Source organism: Myotis daubentonii, chromosome 14 (assembly GCF_963259705.1).
Source record: "Myotis daubentonii chromosome 14, mMyoDau2.1, whole genome shotgun sequence".
Taxonomy (NCBI): Eukaryota; Metazoa; Chordata; class Mammalia; order Chiroptera; family Vespertilionidae; genus Myotis; species Myotis daubentonii.
Genome location: NC_081853.1, coordinates 52,997,309 through 53,021,840, shown reverse-complemented (window position 1 = coordinate 53,021,840; position 24,532 = coordinate 52,997,309). Strand labels below are relative to the sequence as shown.

At 50.1% G+C, this 24,532-nt stretch overlaps 1 protein-coding gene across 2 annotated transcripts in view; it reads right to left on the bottom strand.

The window, feature by feature from the left end:
* ENTPD3 (ectonucleoside triphosphate diphosphohydrolase 3) overlaps window positions 1–22,697 on the bottom strand; it is a 29,165-nt gene extending 6,468 nt beyond the window's left edge. Inside the window, exons 1-7 of one of the 2 annotated variants that reach the window (XM_059664467.1) lie at window positions 22,615–22,697; window positions 21,848–21,899; window positions 18,520–18,647; window positions 12,224–12,341; window positions 4,564–4,714; window positions 2,092–2,251; window positions 989–1,222 (exon numbers count right to left, since the gene is read on the bottom strand). In XM_059664467.1, coding sequence (XP_059520450.1) covers window positions 989–1,222; window positions 2,092–2,251; window positions 4,564–4,714; window positions 12,224–12,341; window positions 18,520–18,647; window positions 21,848–21,887 — 831 coding nt within the window. In that variant the 5' untranslated portion in view covers window positions 21,888–21,899; window positions 22,615–22,697. Of the gene's footprint in view, window positions 1–988; window positions 1,223–2,091; window positions 2,252–4,563; window positions 4,715–12,223; window positions 12,342–18,519; window positions 18,648–21,847; window positions 21,900–22,194; window positions 22,467–22,614 lie in introns of those variants that run through there. The other variant, XM_059664468.1, reaches the window with a different exon arrangement.
* Between the last annotated feature and the right edge of the window lie 1,835 nt (window positions 22,698–24,532).

Below are 24,532 nucleotides of genomic sequence, written 5' to 3'. Positions count from 1 at the left end.
TCACCACACTGTGCAGGCCCTTATGGAACAGAAGAGGAAATGAGACGCAGATTCAGCCAGTGATCATGATGTAATCATCTGCGTGAACTTCCTCAGTCGGGCTTGCTAGCATGTACTTGGCACATGAAAGTGCTGGTCAGGCAGGTCCGGGCACGCATTTGTGGGTGATCCTCATCACACCTGGATCCTTTCCCTCACCTGAGTCAGAAGGCTCAGGCCAGAGCCACCCTCTCAGCATCCAGAGGTTACCAGGCAAGTTGGAGAGACGGCTGGGCCCTGTGAGATGACTGTCCACAGCAGAGGCTGGGCTCTCACACCTCTGCCCCCAGTCCTGGACTCAGACCTGGAAACTTGTGTTTTCATATGCAAATGAGACCTCAGACAGGGGAGTATACTCAGGGCCAGCTGACTTTAAAAGGTTAGAGTCCCGGACCCCTACTCACCCTGGGAGGATGGTTTCACCTGCCCCCTTCTGTGGAGTTCCGAGGAGCCCTCCCCCCCACCCTCCCTCTCCCCCTGCCAGGGCCAGAGCTGGAGGAAGGAGCATTAAGCTTTGCCTGAAATAACAGGAGGTTGAGAAAAGAGGATTTTCCAGGGCTTTTCTCCTGGGAAGAGGCAGGTTGGCTGAGACTTAATGCCTTGGCAGGGCCAGACCAAACGATTTCAAAGGCCTTATATAGCCCTGTGGGCTGGACGTTCCCCACCCCTGCCATAAAGGGATCCCGGGACTTGAATCATTTATAAAATGTGGGGAGCTCTGGAATTTCCTTGGAATTCTGACTCAAATACACTGGAAGTGGTCAACACAACAGAGAGAGAGAAAGAGAGAGAGTGTGCGCGCTCGGACCCCCACAAGTAAACCGGAAAATGCTGTTGACGTCACCCACCTTCTAACTGGAGCTGAAAGGACGGACCCCAGAAGGCAAGGTGCCCGTCCCTCAGCTGAGACCCCCCAGGAAACGCCTGCTCCCCGCCCGCACTCAGGTACCTGAAGGAGCATGGCCAGAAACCTCTTCTCGGCCTCGTTTCGCCCGTAGCACTGGAAGCTGCGCGTGTAGAGTGTGTACACATAGCCGTACAGGGACACCTTTATGATGTCACTGGTGTTCAGCTCCACCTTCTCTCCCACCGCGAAGGATATCTGGGTGGAGGCGCCGCCTAAATCCAGGGCACCTGTGGTCTCCACGCCATTTGGATGCACCCACATGTGCCACAGGTCCTTCTGCGCCGCGGGAGAAGAAGGCATGAGAACAGGCCGGAGATGCCACTTCTGTTTGCCCAGGGCTCTCCACCCAAGACCCGTCTCTGACTGCTAAGAACTAGGACATACGGGGAAGCATTCAGGGCCAAACCTCTCCTTTATGTCAGGGGTGGTGAACTCAAATGCTTACAGGAGCTGGGCAGGCAGCAGAAGTGAGCAAAGTAGGTTAGGTGTAGACAACAGGGAATGGTGGGGACTCTGGCAACCTGGGGAGTGCGTGTGTCAGGAGAAGCTATGACTTTTTATGTGAACTTTTCAAAATATTAACTGTTGGCAGTGAACTAAAGATTTAAAAAATATATTTGAGGAGGAACAGCATAGGTGTGGGGCTGGATATGGTCTCTGTAACACGGTGATTGTCTCTTGGAGTCAGCCTTCCTCTGCACCAGAGAAGGGCGTGTGGAGACTGGCGTGTCACGGAGACCTGGGGACACGGGGACCTGGGGACACGGGGACCTGGGGAGCGGGCCGCCCAAAGGCTCTGTAAATTCCAGAGGGCTATGGGCCAGCTTAGAGGAGTCATTCTCCAGCCGCCCTTCCTACTACCCATAGCCCAGTGTTAGAGTCTCACCCCTCCCCCAATGTCTTATTTGCTCGTAAAGGGATGCTATTCCCGCTCCCCCGGGCATTTGGTCCTGCTTATGAGCCAAGGTTTTGCACCAGCTAGCGTGTCTTTTCTTACCTATTGTCCCCTGTGTTTCCCTGATGCGTCACACAATAGGAATGACCCGGGACAGATGCCCTGTTGGCATGCACCTCTGCTGAAGCTACCACCCACAGGGGAAGGGGTCAATGGCAAGATTAGAAACCATGCATTTGTTTTCACACACCTCCAGGAAATTTCCCATTAAATAGTTGGCTGTAATCCATCCATATATCCCTTCCTCTTGCCCAGAAATGATTTGAGCACCCCTAAAATCAAAGGGCTGGGACTTGAAGTAGTTTTGGATGCTCGCAAGGACTTCATTAGCTGCTGTTTCATTTTGCAACCTATGCAAGGCACAGAACACACAAGGCTGAGTGCCCGGACAACAGAGCCTTAAAATACCCTCCGTCAGGTGAACAGGCGAAACCTCCCCGCCCGCCCGCCCGCTGCTGACAGGGACCATTTCCCAGATGTGTGCGACACAAGGCAACCCCTCCTGCCAGCTACGGCTTCCTGGGGGACAGGAAGGAACGGCAGGGAGCACTTGGTACCTGCCAACCTGCCAAGCAGGAAAAAAGATTCTAGGAAAAGCACCACTAGTTCTCTCCTCCCCTACCTGTTCCCGCCCCTCCCTCCAGCCACCCACTTGTCCAAAGAGCCTTGTGCTTCATCTGACTCAGGTCAGCAGAGGAAAGGAGACGGGGGGGGGGGGGGGGGGACGGACAGATATGGTATAAGTCATCTCTTGGGGACACCATAAAAAGGAGCCCTCATCAAGCCAGAAGGAAGGGGAGCTCAGGAGGGGGCGGGAAGGAAGAGGGTTGACTCTCCAGCTTCACCAGGGGGATACGAGGACGCTCGGGGGCGTCACTGGGTGGAATCCATTCGTGTGCTGCCCTCGGAGGGGTGGCAACATGGTAGTTTCATGTCACCCAGGACACGGTGTGATCAGGCCGTTCACCCGCTGCCATTTCACCCTCCGGGGCATTATCTTCCCTCCCGTCCCCCGTCCCTGTGTTAAGGAAGCCAGGGCCACGGGCTCACTCTTGGCTCCCGGAGAAAGAGCAGTGCGAGCCGCAGCAAGCGGTCGATGCTTGGAAAAGAATTCAGTTTCCCTAGTTTCATCTGTTCTCATCCAGGACGATTCCCATTCATTTTTAAAAATTTTGCCTTTTCTGGCAATTAAACTGTCAGCTAGTTGCTCCAAAGACGTGGCTCACCGTCAGAAAGTTTCACAAGGAGGAGTTAATATTTAATGCATTCCAATGGAACATTCATTCACTTTTTCCCCAAGCGCTGACCTTTCTACCCCACGGCGCTGGTCATGGGCTACCAATCACGGAGCCTTGTAGTTATTTCTCACTCAGAGGACTGGGAAGCAGGGGAAGCAGCGAAGTAAAAGTTGGGTTCTTTGTTTCCATGTGGAAGAAAAGGCAGAAGGAAGGGATTTCTGTATCATTTCTATTTCAGGTAAATTCAATGACTTCAAAACATGGCAGATTCTAAGAAATTCCACATTCCTCTTGGTCCACCAGGACACAGGAATAGGAACAAGGGTAGGAAAACGGCCAGAAAAGGGCCCAATCCAACTAAGATTTTTTTGGATGGTGACGTTGAAGAGGCCCTGTGTGCTTGTTCCTTTGTGTTTCCTTCATGCCCACATGCGATCTGACATTATTGGGATCACAGACAAGGGGGCTTGGGAGGATAATGAGTGTCATCTTTTGGGGATAAAGCCTGATTTTCAAAGTTTGGAGCAGCTTCTTCTACCCTAGAGAGATTTGAGTTCGATGTTGTTTTTTAAAACTATTTTTTTCTTTTATTTCAAGGCCAATGAAATACTACAATGAAGAAATGGAGATAAATGGCCTTCAGAAACAACGCAACTGGGCTAAGGCATGGCTGCAAATCTAGAAGGAACTGCTTAGTTGGATGAAATGAGATGTTTGTTTCATAATAACTCCAAAGGCTTTGATGGGGTGAGGGGAGGTGCAGACATTTCGTGACTTTGAAGTAGACTTCAGTGTCGTTTTGTACACGGGTACAAGCTCCATAGCTATGGGTGGCCCCCAGTGGAGCTGGTTGTGCTCAGGTGTCAACATACCAGGCGTCAAAAACAGTTTCTACTTTTTGCCCAGCTGGTGTGGCTCGGCGGTTGAGCATTGCCCTATGAACCAGGAGGTCAGCGTTCAATTCCTGGTCAGGGCACATGCCCGGGTTACAGGCTCGATCCCCAGTGTGGGGCGGGCAGGAGGCAGCCGACCAATGATTCTCTCTCATCATTGATGTTTCTATCTTTCCCTCTCCCTGCCTCTCTGAAATCAATTAAAAAATATATTAAACAACAACAACAAAGTTTCTACTTTTCTAAAAACTAGAGTTAACCCCGTGAACAGATTTCATGTCACCTTCCCCTTTCTCAGAGTTCTCATTAGAATTGCCAAGGGCAAGGGAATCGATTTCAGAACTGTTTCTTTCTGGGTATTAAAATAAAGATGAAAAGTTTCCCAACTTTTTAAAATCTACATTTATGGCAGAATATGGGCTTCTGTCTTTGGGATTTGTTCCCAGAAATAGAGTTACGTTCTTGGCAAAGTCCAACACATTCTTGGCTATTCTGGTCACATGGGCTGCTCCGTGCCCGTCCTGCCCTTACCTCAGCAAGCGCATCCCAGCCGTGGCGCCCAGGTAAATGTGCGTGGATCCCTGCAGGTGGGCTGGAATCTGCTCCTTGACTTTTTGCATGCAATCCTCGAAGGCTTTGGGGGCGTCTTGGGGGTTTTTCCCATAGCTGGAGATCCCAGAGCCTAAAGAGCAAGCAGTCAGCACTTCTTAGCAACCTCAGGAACCGACAAGAGCAGCACAACTTTCAAATAAAAAACCAATCAGCTTTGGAAATGAATAGGTTTCAGTAGGTGGATGTGCTAGGTGCCGTGATGATTCAGCTCCCAAAACAGGAAGGAGGGAATTACAAAGGTGAAAAAACTGAGCCAGGGTGGAAAAATTAACCTGCTTAAAAAAGTTCTTGAATTGGTAAATGGTCAAATATACGGTAATGGAAGGAAAGGACTTTGGGTGGTGAGCATGCAGTAGAGTCCACAGATATCAAACTATATTGTGTACACCTGAAATTTATGTCATGCTACCTCAATAAATTCAATTTTAAAAATATACCCAGACCTCACCTTCTAGAGAGCCTCAGTCTACCCTTACAGCAGGCTGCCTTAAAAAATGCACTTTTACAAAAAACGTTCTCGTTTTAGAAATTTCAAATGTAAATAAAAGTAGGGAGAGTAATGCAGCGAACCCATGCACCACCTCCCAGCTTGAACAATGATCACCTCTTACTTCACCTGCACCCCCGCCCCCATTCTCCCCTCAGAAGCAAACCGCAGACATGGTGTCTTTTCATCCTGCGGATATTTCAGTATGCATCACCAGAGACAAGAGTTCTTTTAAAGAGGCATAGCCACCACCCACTATTATACCTATAAGAAATTAAAGTCGCCCTTTAACACAGTCAAATATCTAGTTAAGGTTCACATTTGCTCTTTGATCATATTCCCCCCCCCCCTTTCTCACTTTCTAGTTTATTTGAATTAGAGTCCAAATAAATCCCACCCATTGCAGTTGGTTGGTAGAGCTCTAAGTCTCTCTTAATCTCTTAATTGAGGCTGTGCATCTCTATTTTTTCTTGGTAATACAAAATTTCCCCCCCTCCCAATTTAATTTGGCTTGTAGAGTTCCCCACAGCCTAGAAGTTGCTGACCGAATCCCCATGGTTCATTTTTAACATGTTATTTGGTCCCAGTTTTTCCTAGAAATTGGTAACTGAATGCTGAGGCTTAATCAGATTCAGGCTTGAAACCAGAATTCTTAGGGATTAGTGCGTACTTCCAATAAGAGGCGCCAGCGTCTGGCTGTCTCTCTTTGGGTGCAGGCACCAATGGTCGCTGCTGAGACCCATCGGCCCAGGAGGGCCTGTAAAATGGTGATATTTTCTACCTGAAATGCTGTCATGGGAGAAGAGCTACACCACCATTAACTATTTGGTTACCCTACAGTACCGTTTGTCCAGAGAAGACAGGGTAAGAGCTTGATTCTGTTCCTTTATTTACCAGCTTAAAAATACAGACTGCCTCTCCAATATCTTTCTAACTTCGTCAAAGAGGGATTTTTGTTTGTTTGTTTTGTATGTTAGGAACATACACTGGTAAAGGTATATGTGATGCATTTCAATTCATTGCAGTTATTCTTACTTAGCCTTCTTCAGTTGGCCTGGCGTCCTCTGAGATTTTCTTTGCTTTCTGACACGGGAAGATGCGTCAATGACCTCATACACTTCCTGCCCCGGATCTGAACTCAGCCATTTCCCCACCGAGCCCTGGTTGCTTTTATTGAGTAATGGTATTCAGCACCCAAAGTTTGGGAGCTACGGTGCTCACTGTAAGTTTTCTCAGAGGACAGACCTCGGGAAAACTTTATTTCCAGAGAAAAATATATCGTGAATTCTTGTTGGTGCTTCTAATTCAAAACTACAGGTTTTTACTGAAATTCTTTGATTTTTCTACCCTTATCTTCTTTTTTCTATGCTACCAATCCTGTTTGCTAGCACTCCAACTTAACAACTCATTTGCTTTATTTCGCAGTCCACACACAAGTCTCAGTATGACAACACCGCACTACCACCCACTGTATCATCATTGAGAACAGTCTAAGATTATTTTAAAGTTCTTTCTGTCCTTGGGGAATATCCCATTAGGCATGGACAGTGTCCAGGAAATAAAGCTTTTTTGAAATACATACTTTGTCTGCCTATTGGCTGTGGCTGCTTTCATGCTCACATGGTAGAGTTACATAGTTATGTCAGAAACCATGTGGCCAACAAGTAAAGAGTATTTAGCACCTAATTCTTTACAGAAAATGTTTGCCAGTTTGTCTTAGGCCCCTCCATCCAACTTCCTGTGCCCAAAATCAAATTCCTTAATCCCTGCAAGTCCCCAGCTGACTGCACAGGGAAATGGTACCATCACCTGTTACCAGCTCAGAACTGATGCTCAGGCACCATCAACCCGGATGCCTCACATTGAATCTATCCTTAATTCTTGTTGGCTCTCCTTTCAAAACAGCTCTCCAATCTGAGCCCACCTCACCCCGTCCCCCAGAGCCATTCCAGACCAGAGTTCAACCTCAGCACGGCTCACATTGGGCCGGGTACCTCTTGTAGAGGTTGTCTTGTGCCTTGTGCGATGTTTAGCTGCATCTCTGTCCTCTACCACTAGGTGCCAGCACCATCCCCAACCCCAGCTGGGACCATCGAAAATGTCCCCAGACAAATGTTCCCAGGGGGGTGGATGGAACAGGGGGAGGGACAAAATCCCCCCATGCTGAGAAGCACCTGTCCAGGCCAGGCCATCAGAGCATCATGTCACCCGCACTGTTCTCATAGCCCTGGCTTCCCTGCTCCCAATCTTAGCCTATCACTACGTGTTCTGTATCAACAGAGGGATCCATTAAAATGGTAAGTCATAAGTTGGGAGGGTTGTGGGGGGGTAAGAGATCAACCGAAGGACTTGTATGCATGCATATAAGCATAACCAATGGACACAAGACACTGGGGGGTAGGGGAGGCCGGGGGAAGGTCAAGGGGGGAAAAAAGGGAGACATATGTAATACTCTTTGTAATACTTTAAGCAATAAAACAAAATTTAAAAAAAAAAAGGTAAGTCATAGCATGTTAGTTCCCTGATCAGAACCTCCTACTGGCTTCCCAATATACTTTGCAGAAATTGCACTGGAGTCGAAGTCAGAGCCCTGCTGTCTCTGAAGCCACGAGTTGGCCTGGCTACAGCTTTGGTCTCCTCTCTCTCTTCCTCTTCCTCATTCTGCTCCAGCCACTCTGGCCCCTTTGCTTTTCCTGGAAAATGCCGAGCAGCTTCTACCCTTGGCCTTTTCTCTTGCTCAGCATGTTCTTCCCTCAAAAGCTTGCATGGCTCACTCTCTTGTCCCACTTTTGTCTCTGCACAACTGTCACCTATTTTGTTCTTCCCCGAAGATCACGTCTAAAATAGCATGATCACTCTCTATCCACCTGCCTGGCTTGATTTCTCTTCGCAGAACTTCTCCCTGACATATCACATATCTGTTTATTACCTATCTCCTTCATTAGAATGTACGTTCTGTAACAGAAGAGCCTGTATATTTTGTTTGTTTTATAATTCCCAGCCTTGAGAAATGTTACTGGCAAATGGCAGGTACCCAGTAAACATTTTATTAAATAAAAGAATGAACTAATGAATCAATCAATCTATCAATGAGTTTTTCAAACCAACATGCAACTCTACGGGAAGGGGGTCGTTTGCTCCCGGCTGCAGCAAACAAACTACATTCTGCCAGCGCTGGCCTCCGGATGGGGACTGGTTAGCAGCCTTGCTAGGGTGTCCGCACTTGGACCATCCGAGCATGTCACCTGTTTCCATAAGGTCCCGTCAGCCTCCTGGAGGGAAAAGAGACTGGGCTCATGGGCTCATGGGATACTGGGATTCTCACCCCCAAGAACAGAGTGAAAACTGTATTCTAATCTGGGGACGGAGGGGCGGGCAGACGACACAAAACTTACTCCAGGTGGGACAGCAGCATAAGACACACGTGTCTGAGCAAAGGGTGCTGTCAGCACTGTAGTGGCTGGTCCCTGGGGCAACTCTTGAAGGGGTTTCCATGGAGGAGAAGGCTCCAGTGGCGTTTAAGGAGGTTGTAAGCACTGGTGTAAAGGGAAAACATGAGTGTCCCTTGTGGGAGAAGGCAGCAGCAGGCATGAGTGCTGCCCACAGCGAAACAGAGGAGGGGTGCCAAGGAGGCAGTCCCCCCCAAGAAGGGCTCCACACCAGCACGGGGACCAGCACCCAGGGAACTCCCGGAAAAGAGCAGCAACCTAGACTGACACACACCAGGGCGCCCCTGAGAAAGGAATTTCTGAGGGCCCAGGCATTCGGGAAACAGCTGGGCAAGCAAGCATTCAACATCCCCTCGGATTGCCTAAGACGGGAGAGTCCAGGGGAAATTTGCAATTGAGAAACCAGAAACCCAAATTATCCCTGGAGAAGCCACATGTCCTCGAGGGGGTGACACTTAACCAGACTTCAGCTCTGTGATTAAGCTTTCCTTTGTGGTCCTTGGGTCGTTCAGGGTATATATGGATCACTGAGGCTGCCGTGATCAAAGGAGGGAAGACCCATTTATGGAGGTGGTGTGGGCTCCGTGACCCCGCTCCTCCCCTCAATCCCGCCCTGGGTGGGCCAAGGCCCCCACCCCTGAGAGACTGCCCGTGTTCCTTCCCATGACACTCTCACGTCTCCCTACAAGTCAGAGGGACGTCAGGGCTGACTTGGCTACATTGCTTTTCCGGGTCGAACCGACCTTATAACTCCGGCACAGAAAACCTCAAGGGTGATGCCCCGTGAACAGGAATAGCTGACACGGTCTGAGTGCTTAGTGTATGCCAGGCGTTTGCTACCTGCTTGACATATATTATGGCATCTCATCTTCAAATCTCTCCTATGGGGGAGGCGTTACTATGGTTATGCTTTGTATTTGAGAGATGAGAGGGCCAAGATGCAGAGAGGTTCGATACCTTTGCAGAGCTCACCCAGCCGGGGTGAGGGGAAGCCTTAATCACTATTCTCCACTCTCCTCTCTTCTTGAAATGGGTGGTCTCTCTTTTCTAAACAAGCATCCTGGGCCCTCTTTCCTGCCCGGAGGGGAGAGCTGCTCAGACATCAGGAGAACAGAGATGGGATTTCTGGCTCAGGTCGGAGCCAGGCTACTGCTGCCTGTGCCATGTGGGCAAGCAGCACCCACAAAACATCCGACTTTCTTGTTGTAATGAGCCCAGAGAGGGGCCACGCAGACGCCCTTCCAATAAAGACCTACCATCCCGGCCGCCAGCAACTTCAGGGTTTGCCTGAGCCGTAGAGAGCTGCCTTGCTCTTTCCAGGGTGACAACATCCAAAGACTGGAGGTGACAGGGTATGGCCACCCGGCCACTCCAGGCCATTTCAGCCCAAAGAAAACTACGATCGGCTGGAGGTTTGCCAGGCCTGCGTTGCACTTTATCGCTCTTCTGTCTAATCCTTCTTCTTACCTCCTCCTTCAACAGGTGGGGATCTCCAGTAACTACCTGGTCTCCCTAACTTAAACTTAACTGTGACACCTATGCATCGTGGTAGACGAGGCCAGGATGCTCACCACAGCAGGGCAAGTGATCCGCATTCACCCTGGTCTTCAAAAGAAGACTGTTAGGAAAGGCTAACTCTGCCTCTCAACTTTTCTTTTAAAAAATATCAGGATGTCCTGTCTGCATTACAGATATACTCATAGGTTAGAGACTCCAGACCAGTCCTTCCGGCCCTTTATTTCTCTCAATGAGCTGCTCAAGTATTTGAATGTCTTGGAGGCAGCCTGGCCAGCATTGCTCAGTGGTTGAGCATCAACCTACAAACCAGGTCTCTTCCTGGTCAGGGCACATGCCCAGGTTGCGGGCTCAATCTCCACTGCAGGGTGTGCAGGAGGCAGCCGGTCAATGATTCTCTCTTATCATTGATGTTTCTATCTCTCTCTCCCTCTCCCTTCCTTTCTGAAATCAATAAAAATATATTTTTTAAAAAATGAGCAAAAGACATGAGGCAGGCATTTCACAGAAAACAGAAGTGGTCAGAAATATCTAAGAAGATACTCAACCTTATTAATAACCAGAGAAATACAAATGTCCATCAACAGGGAAAATGATGGAATACTGCTACTCATATCAACAGAGATGAACCTTAAAACCCGGTGTTAGTGAACAAAGCAAATTACAGAGGAATAAATGTTTGATGCTATTTAACTAAACATGTGTTTGATTCCATTTTTCAAAAGCAGGGAAAACCAAATACATTAGGACAAAAGTATGTAGCAGAACAAGGAAACAGTTACTATAAAGTTCAGGATACGTTGGGGGAGGCAGGGAGTTGTGTGGAGGGTCATTAAAGATGCTAATAATGTGCTGTTTCAGGGGTGGCAGCTCATGGGCCAAATCAAAGCCATCACCTTTTTTGTTTTTTGTACAGCCTGTAAGATAAAATAGTACTTACTTTTTTTTTTTTTCTTTTAAGAATAGCTTATTGATTTTGAGAGAGAGGGGAAGGGAGAAGAGAGAAACATCGATGTGAGAGCACAACATCCATCGGTTGCCTCCCGCCCGCCTCCAACTGGGGATTGAGCCCGCAACCTGGGCATGTGCCCTGACCCGGAATTGAACCAGAAACCTCCCAGTGCACAGAACAACATCCAACTGAGCCACACGGGTCAGGGCAGTTTTTACATTTTAAAATGGTATCTTGTGACTTGTGAAAAGTTCAGGGTCCATCCATAAAGCTTTACTGGAACAGAGCCATGCCTGCTTGGTTCTGTATTGTCCATCCCCCTCCACCCCCCTCCCCACACCCCATACACCTGCTCGGAGACAACTTGTCTCCCGTGTTCCTGCATGTTTTATGAGCACAGACACTGATTGCCTTTGTTCTGGATTATTTTTTCAAGGATGTTTGCAGAGCGAACGGGCTCAGAAGACAGAGAAAAGTTGCACCCCAGAGCAAAAGGCAGGCACGCTCAGTGCCCTTTATAAATGTTTCAGATTCCCTAATCTCAGGTTTCTCTTCTGTAATCCAACCCACTGCGCGAGCAGATGCTGTCTGGCCCTCTTTGCATCATCCTCAGAGAACCAGCAGATGAAAAGGAGCTGATACTCTGGCTGCTGCTATTGCTGTGAATAACAAACTGCCTTTATTTGTGACCCAGGAAGCTTGCGTCTCCCACCAGCATCCATGAAAGAGCGGCAGGTAACGTCTCAGACCACTCGCAGCTCTTGACATGCCCCCCAAACCTGTGTGGGTTTTGTTGTTGTTGTTGTTCCACTTATTTATTTATTTAAAAAATTCTTTATTGTTGAAAGTATTATATATGTCCTCCTCCCCCTCCCCCCCATTGACCCCCTCCAGCCCACTCCCACCCCTTGCCTTCGCCACCCTATTGGGTTATGCATCTATGCACGCAAGGTCTTTGCAAACCTCTGTGTTTTACAGATGAGAAAACGGTGGCCCAGAGAAGGGCGGTGACTGACGCAAGGTCACTGCTACTGATGCGTAGCAGCACTAGCGTGAGATCTCATCGTTTGCTGGCACCCAGTCCAGGCAGCTTCTCGGGACCCCTCCCGGCCTTCAAGGACACAGGACTCTGCCTTGGCCTCCCTTCGGGCCTCCCAGACCCACTCTGGGCCTTACCTTTCACGCTGCATTTGCTGGTTTGGCTGACCACACCGGTATTATTCTCCTTCTCCGCTGGCCACTGATACACGTAGACTGTGGTTCTGGAAGACCCGGCATCGAGCACGATTCCATACTGAAGAACAGCGGGGGGGAAAGGGGTCAGAATGGGCTGGGCTTCTCTGACAACTCCTTTCCCCAGGGGCCCCCAAACAGTCTCAAGAGCTTAGTCCACACTGCTTCATGCAGGGAAGGGCTGACAGAGAAGAAAAAACTATTTGCCCCAAACCAGTGCTGTCTCCGGGGACTGTGGGGGGAGAAGGGGCAGAGGGAGGTAGGGCTGATGTTCTAGGGCACGGTCCTCAGCCGTGGCCACACATTGGAATCACTTGGGGAGCTCTGGGAACTCCCAACGCCAAGGCCGTGCCCCACAGCCATTCAGTCAGAATCTCTGCAGTCCTTAAAGCTCCCGTGGCGACTGATTCCTTATGCAGCCCAGGCTGAAGCGCAGTGCTCCAAGGACCCTGGATACAAAGACAGGCGCGTGAGTCCCCTTCATCCAGACCTCTGAGGTCGGGGACAGAGCCACCGGGGGCTCAGTCACCCCCTGCCCTCTGCTCTCCAAACTTGCAGGCCTGTCATCCCGGAATAAACAACCAAAGGGAAACTATAGGTGGATGTGTGCACAAGGGGGACACATTACTATCTGAATCAGCCCTCAGAATTAAAGTATTCATCTTTTTTTCTTTTTTAGAAGATATTTCTATTGATTTTTAGAGAGAGAGGAAAGGAGAAAGAGAAACATCGATGTGAAAGCAGAACACACATCGGCTGCTTCTTGCACGCCCCCTACTGGGAATCGAGCCTGCAACCTGGACATGTGCGCTGGCCGGGAACCGAACCAGCAACCTTTCGGTGCAAGGGATGACACCCAACCTACTGAGCCACACCGGCCAGGGCTAGACATGTGCCTTTAAAACAACACAGGAACATATTGTACATAGTCTTTTCCAATGCTTTCTTCTTGCTTAAGATGATATGAACATTTCTCCCTGCCAATATAGCCATTTTCAGAACATTCCGCACATCCACTGTGAGATTTACAATAATTTATTGAACTGATTCCAGACATGAAGGAGGTTTCCAGCTTTCTACTACACAAATTTTTGCTTCATTTGAAATGGGACCAAATAATAAAAAATGCTGCTCCGGCTCCTGACTCCCAGCTTCTCTGTGACATGAGTTAGAACCTCCTGTGTTCACTGGTATTTGAACTTGGACAGCCCTTCAGTCTGATAAATGTTGGTCAGGATCCTGACCTGACACCTTCCACGGCGAATAAGGGAGGCATTGTTCACCACCCGTCCCAGAGTCCCGGCAGAGGCTCGGCGAGAGATTAAAGTGCTGGTCGAAACCCGAAGGCAGGAGGGAAAGCAGGCACTCGGGAGGTCTGAGCTCCACATTATGCTTGCTTTCTCTCCCCCCCCACTGTGGAGCTGATCAGCACCCCAGTACCGGCCCTTCCACGCCTGGTGCTCCCCGTGAAATGGAGAGAGAGAATAAGGGAACAGTGAAATGGAGAGAGAGAATAAGGGAACAGAGAGAATAAGGGAAAGGGGTACCTGCCTTTCCCCAAATCTCTGTTCCAGCCCTTCTCAAAGCAAGCGGTTCCCTGTGTACGAAGCCCGGGACCGCTGGGGCTGGGTCAGAGAGAAGGAAGAACATCCATTCTCACGTGGAATCAGCTGGAATCCAGTTCTCATGGGGTGGGTGGGGGTGGGGAGCCCCAGACTCCACTTGGTGAGCCTGGAGAGATGGCAGCCCCCGGGGCACCTGCTGATGCGGGGACAGGGGTCAGCCTTGAGGCCCAGCGTGACTGCTAGTATCACCCAACCGCCCCCACCACGGTTCACTGACATTTTCAAAAGTGGGAAAATGGGTCTTTGACCAGTTTTCAGAGCTCATTTGCTTTGATCAGTGGAACTCAATGTGGTTCCAGGGAGGCGGGAGAGGGAATGCATTTCATTCAGTTCAGCCAGGTGGGTGATGTTGGGATGAGAAACAGTAAGGAGTCCGCTGTCTAGTGTAGCTTCAGAGAGAAACAGGGCTGCAATGTGGGTTAACCCACAGCGAACAGTCTTCCTCGTGAACGCCAAAACGTAAGGACTGCGAGCTTCTGGCCAAAGCAAAAGCAGAGGTCATGAGTTCAGCTTTCTCAGACTGCTTTATTATTAGGAGTAGTAGTCGTGTTACTATGTCATCATCATTACTGTTACTATAAGAGAATAATAGTAGTAGTAAGTATTTATTTAGTACTTATCATATGCCAGGCACTGCACCACGTGCTTTCATATGACTGCGTTCATAATGCAGGTGTTTTCATCATCCCCATTAAACAGATGGGGAAACCAGGGCTCACAGGGTCACTGCCCAAGGTCACAGAGCTGGGAACAAGCCTGGGTCTCATAGACTCTCAAACCTGTACTCCTAGTCCCCACGCTTTCATCGAGTTCCCAGGAAACTGAGTCTAGCAGGTGCCTGTTTAGTCAATAGGTCCCTGAGCCAGCCTGGCAGACTGACTGTTCAGACAAAAAGTCCCTGTAGGCAAACTCCTGGCTAAGTGGGATGCAGGTCTGGCTGGAGAGGAGGTGGTCCGAGTTAGACAAGGAGCCCAGGCTTTCTGGGAAGGAAGAAACCCATGATCCATCCTTTACTCTCCAAGGGGCAGAGCAGGTGGGCCACAGGCACCAGAGATGCAGGCTGCGGGTCCCAGCTCGATGGGGGTTAGAAGGAATGGTTTCAACGCAGAGGGGCTCAGTGGCTGTGCTTCGGAGGGTACTGGCCAAGCAAGGGAGAGTGGCCCAACATGTCACAGCAGAAAAGCCGTGCCCTGGAAACCCTGAGACTGTGCGGGCCCCTCCCTCTCCAACAGTGACATCATTCAGCTGCATGGGCGAGGCCGGGGGTATTGATCACACGGGGCTGAGCAACTCCAGCTTCCGGACAGTTGCTGATGGGAGGTGGGGATGTGAAGGCTCAGGAGGAAGATCCTGGACTTGATACTAAAGCCAGCGGGGGGGCTGAGTGAAAGGAACAGTGATGTCATCATGTTTACACTTCGAGCTGGTAGAGCAGGTCAGACCAGTAGCAGTGAGAAGGGGACTGGGGGACATTTCGACCCTTAACTAAGTTTTACAAGTTCCGCTCTCAAACTCAGGCAAACCAAGGTTAGAAAAGCCCTGGTTGGATTGAATTGCCAGACACCATGACCTTTCACGAGGGTCATGAGGAGCATCCCATGCCCCTCAGGCCACGGTGGAGCTGGCCCCTCCTAACCAACTGTCAGGTCCGCACAAAGGAAAAGGGGGCTCCAGGTATGACAACATAAACATGACAATGAAAAAGCCCTCACATCCAGTCAACACTACGTCCCCCCCCCCCCCCCCCCCCCCCCCCGCACACACAGCGAGAGGAAAGATCGCTGGCGCCCTGAGAAAAGCTGCATGAGGACGTTCTCTTCCGGGCCTGTCCTCCTCCTGGCTCAGCTGGCCCAGAACGTGTGTCTTTTCTCACGTTAATGGGCCCGGTGAGGCAGAAGGGGCCTTCTGAGCCAATATCCCAATGTTACACAACTTCCTGCCCCTGACAACTGCGCCTGGGCCTGAAGCAAGACTCTGCAGAGATTAAAAAGCCCCTCCTTGAGCCCTGGCCGGGTGGCTCAGTTGGTTAGAACATCTTCCCGATACGCCAAGGTTTTGGGTCCAATCCCCAGTCAGGGCACATACAAGAATCAACCAATGAATGAATGAATAAGTGGGACAATGAACTGATGTTTCTCTCTCTGTCTCTCAAATCAACAAATTAAAAAAATTGTTTCTAAAAAAAAGCCCCTCTTTGAACTGTGTGCTGATGGGTGAGGGTGTGTCTTCCCATCTTCCCAAACCCTTGCCTGAGGCCAACGCTCTACTCTTTCCTTCCTGCTACACCAGTCCTGCTATGTCCCCTCTGTGTAACTACGGGACGCCATTTGCCCTTGCTGTTCTTCCATTTCCTCCTCTGCAAAGGGGGGTAATCATTACTGTATCTACATGGAACAGTCACGGAGGTTCCTGCCCACGGTCCCTCAGACCTTACCGCCGTGATGGCCAACCGTGCGCTTTCCACCTGCCTGCAGACACTCTCTCTAGTGGCCTGAGCCAACCCGAGCGCATAAAGTGCCAGAAACACTAGAGTTAACGTTCCCCAGGGAGCAGTCTCTCAACCGATGAGTGATGGGTGTTGGTGTGTAAATACGCCCAAGAGAGGGATAGCTGGGAGGCAGGTGTTCCATATGCCCCTCCCCCGCTGTAGAGGACAACCCTGCAATGGGTTCTGCACTGACTTCCAGGCATCCCCAGCAGGACTGAGCCCCAGGCGCCCAAGGGGTAACCTGCTGGGTCCCAGGCCCTCCAGTGGCTGCTTTCCTCCCGTCTCACCTCCCCAGCCCCTCCCTGTGCTTCCTGGGCCGTCCTCAGATGACCTGCTTGCCCTCAGATCTTAGGTTAGGGGGATCCACCCGAGACAGTAACATTTAACACGGGTGGCCCTCTCCTTCCATGGTGCCCTCCGTATGCCTCGGGCTCCACTTTTCAGTTCACTCTTCCAGTCTTCTAACTCCTCATGTCCCTCAGGCTGAACAGAGGACTTACCTCTTACCTCCCAGAATGAGTGGAAGCCAGCAGCGGGCAACCACCTTAACCAGCCCACGCCTCACTTTTGAAGGGCCTGAGGGGTGATTTTACAGATGAAGGCTTTTGCCCTGCCCACCCCATCCACCTGTCCTTTTCCCATCCCTGGCAATTCCACGAAGTACAGAGCCTTGTGCATCTGTAGGCTGACGGTAGGCGGTGGGACAGTTCAGACCCACATCCATGCTCTGTCTACACTCTCTGCAGACCCCGAGCCAAGGCAATAGTAGTTTCTTATCTTTAAAAACTTCTACTTCAAATATAGCCATTGACCAGTCACTAACAGTAGGAAGATGCAGAAGGACTTGTGAGGCCAAGTGTAAATGCTAAAGGGGATCAAATAGCCCTGGTCGGTAGTTCAGTTGGTCTGAGCATCATCACAATACACCAAGGTCTGATCCCTGGTCCGGGCACATACAAGGAGCAACCAATGATGCATAAATAAGTGGAACAACAAATTGCTGTTTCTCTCTCTCTCTCAAAACAATCAATCAATCAATGAAATTCAAATAACACAGTTGAACTTGGCCCCTATGTCTCTCCAGCTAAGAAGGGTTTTTACATTTTTAACTGTTTTTTTTAAAGTATGTTTTTATTGATTTTAGAGAGAGAGGAAGGGAGAGGGATAGAAACATTGATAAGAGAGAGACATGGATTGGCAGCCTCCGGCATGCCCCCTAACAGGGATTGAGCCTGCAACCCAGGCATGTGTCCTGAGCAGGGATTGGACGTCTTGATTCATGGGTCAACGCTCAATCACTGAGCCACACCGGCCAGGTGGTTTTGACATTTTTAAAGAGTTAAGAAGACAAAAACAAAAGAGGGTATGTGTAACAGAGATTATAAATGGCCCTCAAACCCTAAAATACGTACTATTTAGCCCTTTACAGAAAGTTTGCTGGCCTCTACCCACGGGGCAGAAGGGCTCAATGACTCTGCCTGCCTTTCATGGGACAGGCCCTTGTGGGATCACCTCCCGTCATCCTTACAGCCAAGCCTGGGGCGATATTCATGATTCTCAGCCTGCCAGAAGTCACCCAGGAGGCCATCTAGGATGGACTTATTTATCAAGGGCCGTGAAAGGTCTCTGGAAGAGAGCATAAGGTCCTGAGAGATTTTTCCGGGGGGAGAGTTAGGGGGATCATGGCACATTTCTAGGCCCAAATACAGTTCCAGATCTTCTCAAGTCCTTGAATTTTTGTTCCTCCAGGCCAGGCCAGAGGAGGAGACTGGGTCTCCTGGTCTCCACTCATGATCAGGGAGAGATGTGTGCTCTGGGGAGACGGACAAGTTGGTAAATCTTTGGTAGCCATTTATCACTGGCCACAAAGTCTAGCTTTGCTTCCAATAGTCAGGGGTCAAAGCAAAAACCACACGGTCCTTGGGAAAGGTGTCACCACAATCAAACTGGAGCCTCGGACATCACAAACCCAGCATGTCCGGCCTTCTCCCTTGGGTCTTACACTGTCTTCCCAGGCTCCAGCTGGAGGCGGGGAGAATGCTCTTCTTCTCTTCTAACTCATGGCTGTAGAGTAAGTGATGTCATAGCCCACTGCTCCCCTTCCGTGCCGACCCCGTCACGCTTACCTTCAGTCCGGGAAGGAGGACCTCTTTCTGGTGAATCTGGATGAGTGTGATGGCCACAAGGACCACCACGCTCAAAATCAAGACCACCAAGGCGATGACGACTGGCGTGCGGGAGAGGGCCTTGAAGCCTGAAACGGGAAGACCCAGAAGACTTACAAGGGAAACGCAGGAACAGGACACTTGTCTTCTTTGCAGAACCCAGGAACTGGGTGCATAGCCGTGGGCACCAGTCACTTCTGGCTTTAGTGAGGCCCACACGCTTAAGGTGGAGAAGCAGCTGGGTTCTAATACCCACTTATCTTTCCTCCAAAGAGTGGACTTAAACCGTGTTTGCATGGCTTTAGTTTTCTGGTATTTAGTTTTCTGTAGTATCATATTAGTTATATATGTATTAGTTTCTAATATATTTATACATATATTTATATATTTTACATTACACATATACATATATCTATATGTTGTATACAATATTATATTAGTTTTCGGTATGCATAGTTTAGTTTTCTGGTATTTCTCAAAGTATGTTATGCATATTACTGGTTGTCCCTGAGAAGATTTACAATAACATTTGTTTCAGTGCAGATTAGAAAAATATGGGTTTTCCATTAAAGCAGGTAATATTTCATTTAAAATTAATCTCAGATAAATAAGAAGAAATTAATATGGTACTTCAGATATAATTAATGATTCACTACACGGTGACTTATTGTGGAGCAAATGATAACATGTCTAAATCTCTACAGCATTTGGGCTCCCAATAAGAACTCACACTCAGTTATGCTTGCTGTGTCTACAGTGAAGGCACTAGCTCTCCCTACATCTTCACCAACAAAGACGAACTAGACCCCAATCCACATGTCTCGTCCAAAAGGGATCATGTAATCGCTGGGATTTGTATTTTAATCAAACATGTAAACTCTATCTACCCATTTAAAAGCAAAAAAATGAATAAATAAGCACATGAATACTCTTAAATTAAATATATAGACACTAAGTAAAGATCATTATATAATTGCATATATGGTATAATATATGATGTATATACATATCTATAATAATAAATTAGTAATATGCTAATTAGACCAGACAGCCGAACGACCTTCCAGACGTCATTCCAGACATCCTTTTGGACAAAGCTGCCATGGCGGGGGCCAAGGCAGAGGTGGTTAGGGGCAGGCAGAGGCAGTTAGGGGCAGGCAGGCAGGCAGGCAGAGGCAGTTAGGGGGGAGCAGGCAGGCAGGCAGGCAGGCAGGCAGGAAGGCAGGCAAGTGGTTAGGAGCCAGCAGTCCCGGATTGCGAGAGGGATGTCCCAGATTGCGAGAGGGTGCAGGCCAGGCTGAGGGACTCCCTGTGCTCAAATTTTGTGCACCAGGTCTCTAGTTGTATAATAATACATAATGTATCATAATGAACTATGTCTATTAAATTTAAACTAATATTGCTTAACTGAATGATTACAAGATTAGGTCTTAACAAACTAGTGTGGGTTCATGAAAGTTTATTGCTGCCCCATCTGATCCCCTGCTGTGTAGACACTGCCGCAGACATTTCCTAATGTCAAAAGTGGTTACTTAACAAACAGCCTCATTCTTCTACCTTGTCACTGGGAGTGAAAACTGACACAGCATCAGTGGAAGGCAATGTGTCAGTATTTACTGACAATAATTGCAAATAGGCCTACCATCTGACTTGCAATCCCACTCCTGGGAATGCATTCCACAGAAGGAGCCCCATGTGTATAAAACGAGACGCAGTTACTCTAAGCTGACTCCTTTGTAGTAGCAACTGAAGGGGGCCAACCACCATGGGTGACCTTCAGGTCCTAGATCACTTTTCTGATGCTGGAGACCACCAGGAACCAGTTTATCCACAGAGACAAACTCTTGTATCAACTTTTAAAGAAACCACCTGTCAGTGTCAGTTGAAGGGATTTCCCCCCTAACAAGACATGTGGAGGTTTAATCTGCCAGGTTAAACTTGTCCTTTGGGAGGAATGTAACAAGTTAGTCTGTACGTGTGATGTTACCGGATCTGTGTTAAAATTTCCAAGTGTTTCAGGAAAAACCTGGAGATCAAAATAAATCAGCTCCTTAGATACTATTTCCCTTTAAAGAAAAAGAAAAAAAATTGTTATAAATTCCCCCCACTAGCCGACAATCGTATCCTTTTGGAAGACAAGAATACTTGCCGAAACCGGTTTGGCTCAGTGGATAGAGCGTCAGCCTGCGGACTGAGGGGTCCCAGGTTAGATTCCGGTCAAGGGCATGTACCTGGGTTGCGGGCACATCCCCAGTAGGAGGTGTGCAGGAGGCAGCTGATCGATGTTTCTCTCTCATCGATGTTTCTAACTCTCTATCTCTCTCCCTTCCTCTCTGTAAAAAATCAATAAAATATATTTTTAAAAAAAGGAAAAAAAAAAGAATACCCAATGTAGGGGCACATCTGGCCACAGGAGGAAGGCGGGTGGTAGGTAAGCAGTCCCCTGACCACAGCCACACGCTAGCTCCCCAGTCCTCCGCGCTTCAGCAGATTTGGGGTGAAAGGCTATGATTACCTTAAGCAAACACTTGCCCCAGCAGAAAAGTCTACCACGAAGCAAAATGGACTAGACCGGGTCTCATTCATTTAGGGAACAGGGCCCACGGCTGCGCTATCATTAGGGCCGGACACACACTGTAATTACCCAGTGCGGACCTGGGAGAGGAGAGGCCAGAGGCTCCCGGACTTTCATATGAGCAACCGCAAAGAGCGCTCCAGGGCAGGCAGGTGGGGCAAACATGGAAGTGTGTGTGCATGTGTGTGTGTGTGCGTGAGAGAGAGAGAGAGAGAGAGAGAGAGAGAGAGAGAGAGAGAGAGAGAGAGAGAGAGAGAATTCCGCACATGTGCCTGCGGGAACATCCGCAGGAACAATGCTGACCATGCTGGGGGCTGGAGGATGCTGCAGGCGCTGTGCCAGCAACAACGCTTGAATGGGATTGGAGCAAAGCTCCAAGCACTTTGAAATTCGGCACAAAATCCACATTATTCTACAGCAAACCTCACACACCGTTGGGTAAGGGAAACCACAAGGGCCAAATGAATGGATTATGCAAACCGGAAAAACCATTTAATCGAAACATGCATGTTAGCCCTTGTTTGGTGTCGCTTGGATGAAAAGCATTACTTTTCTGCGAGGAATGCCTGTGGTGAGAGCCGGTGAGCAACTCTGGCATCAAGCTCAAGAGGATGCACAGCCATGTGCCGGGCCGGGGCGGGGATGAGGAACCTGGGCGGACGCGGTCCTCCTGCGATGCGGGAAACCCCGCAGGCCGCCCGCTGCCATACTAACCTGCGTGCTCGCAAGGCTGGCGGGTCAGCACCGTGAACATCTTTCCTCCCAGCTGCAGGCGAGAACACAGACGGTCATGTTTCCAGGGCGCCTGGCTCAAGTTCAAAACCCTCGCACCGGTTAAAGCACAGACCCACTTCCTCCCAGTCCAAACCTCACGGCGGGGGTGAGGGTAGAGGTGGCGGGGGTGGGGGTGAACCCAGAACTTCAGAGATAGACCCAAAGCCGGGGCTTAAATTCCGGCGTCACCTCCCCAGATGCAAGGGAAAGGGTTACAACGGGCTTGCTGGGTTTTCACATTGAAAACAATCAGAACGGAGCCTGGCTTTTCCTGCAGAATTCCCCACCTGTCCGCAGCCCCCGGGCAGCACAAGTCTCTCCAAAGCGCGCCGCAAGCAGGTTTCTGCGTGGTCGCGGCCCGCGAGCCTGGGGTCCTCCTTTCAAGACCCAGAGGCGTATCCTTAGCTCCGGGCTGGGAACAGCTGCGAGAGGATGTGGGGCCCCCCCGGAGCCAGCGCCCCAGGATCCGGGAGGCCCCAAGCCCCACGCAGTCACAGGCACCTGAGCGCCCAGCGCACCTCCGGACCCGCAGGGGCGCTCGGCTCGGTGAAGGCGAGCCCGCCTCTCGGGGCTTGGCGGGGACCCCCTCCCAGCCGCCCGCCCAGGATTTGGAGTTCGGGTCCCTCGGTCCCCCCTTCCGGCTCTCAGCCTGACGAAGCTTCCCGCTCCTCCCTCCACGGATCAGACGCGGGGCTCCCCGTCCTCACCTGTGCCGGACGACCGAGGAGGCGCCGGGGCTGCCGCAGTGGCAGCGGGCGGCCGGCGTGCAGGCTTCTGCGGAGGCGCCGGGGGCGGGGCGGGGCGGGGCGGGGCGGGGCAGCCGCGGCCAGGGCCGCCCCCTCCGCCGGGTCCAGGCTGGGCGCCTCTTCACCTTGGTCTTGCAGCTCACTCCATCACCAGGACCCAAGTGGAAAGGAGTGGGGCTGGCTAGGCCTCGGGGGTGGGGAGTGGGGGTGGGTGGGGAGGGGGGAGGGAGGGGGGAGGGGGCGAGGTAGGCGGAGGGGGGGGGGAGTACCCTGATCGCGCCGGGGCCTACACTGGGAAAGGGAGGAGGTGCCGCTGCCTGCCTCCCCCTTCCCTCTGTCAAGGCCAAGAACCTCTCTATTTCTCTTCTGGTTTCCTCCACCTTCCCCCCAAGCCTAAGTGAGGGGGCAGAGCAGAGACACACACTCCGTGGGCGCGCACAGGTGGGCCCTGTGCTCCAACCTGCCGTGGATGCAGGCCAGCCAGCACCTGCGAAGTGGGGGAGGCGGACAGGAGGCAGACAGGTTTCTAGGTCACCTGGGCCGAAAGCACCAATTAATGCAGAGACATATTTCTCAAATACAGGGGTGGGCAAAAGTACTTTAAATTACCAGCCATCGTTACCTAAAAACACGAATCATAAGTAAGGATATGGAATAATAAGAAGACAAATAATACAAATAAGCAATTAATGAATAAATAAGACAAGAATAAACTGTTTCACGTACCCACAAGTGTCAACCTATTTTTGCCCACCCCGTACCTTAGCAGATCTGCCCTGGCCGTGCCCGGGGACCTTCTCACTGGTCACTGAGCAATGCTCTCCCCGCCCCCTTTTTATAGGGGTGTCATTAGGCCAACAATTAAGACAAGCGCTGCCTGGGAGAGGCCAAAGGGGAAATGACAGAAGTGCAGCATGGGGGCTGCAGAGACTCCAGTCCCCAGGAGTCTGTGGTTCAGGCAGCAGCAGGCAGACTCCTGACCCCTGAGTGACCCCAGGGCTCCTTGCAATGATCCCAGCAAGAGGCCCCTCCTGTGGCTCCTGATTGTCTGGAGGAAAGAGCCGCGGCCTCTGCTATATCCCGGGCTGCCTGCCCTCTGCTAGAGCCAGGCCTGGAGCTGAGCTCAGAGGGTTCCAAGCTAGAGTGTGTGTGTGCATTTTTAAAATGTTTTAAAAATCAAATCTGTGTGTAATATATATGTGCGTCTTTATTAAGCCATTAAGTGATGAGATCCAGCAGCAGATCGTATGCTAGGATGAGTGTAGGGATATTTTAAAACATTTACCGTAACTGTAAGGTGATATGAAGTATCTGTGATTACTATTGGTGACAGTCACAGCTCCTGCCAATACCATTGAGCTTTGTTGACTCCATTCATAAGGGAAATGTTCCATTTCCTGAAAATAACGGTAAATTTTTCCCCATGCAAGGATACAAGCCCCCTGCATTGTGTGTGTGGACCCAGGGTAAGGACCGCTAGACTGATCTTCATAGCAGAGGTGTGGGGTTCCTGCTCAAAATCTTTTGACCATTCATTCAATGAGCTGCCTACTGAAATAGGCCCAAATTTAGCCTCGCATCAAAGACCCACTTTACCAATAAGTATCTTCTGCCTTAAAAATGGACATGAATGGTATTTTATTTTCTATCCTTTTGCCACTTGCCTTTTTCATTCAAAGGGGTTCTCCCCCCCCCCCCCCAGATTTGTTGTTAACATGTAGTTATCTGCCCTAGCCGGTTTGGCTGGGTGGATAGAACATCAACCTGCAGACTGAAGGGTCCCAGGTTCGATTCTGGTCAAGGGCACATGCCCGGGTTGTGTTGCAGGCTCGATCACCAGTGGGGGGTGTGCAGGAGGCAGCCAATCAATAATTCTCTC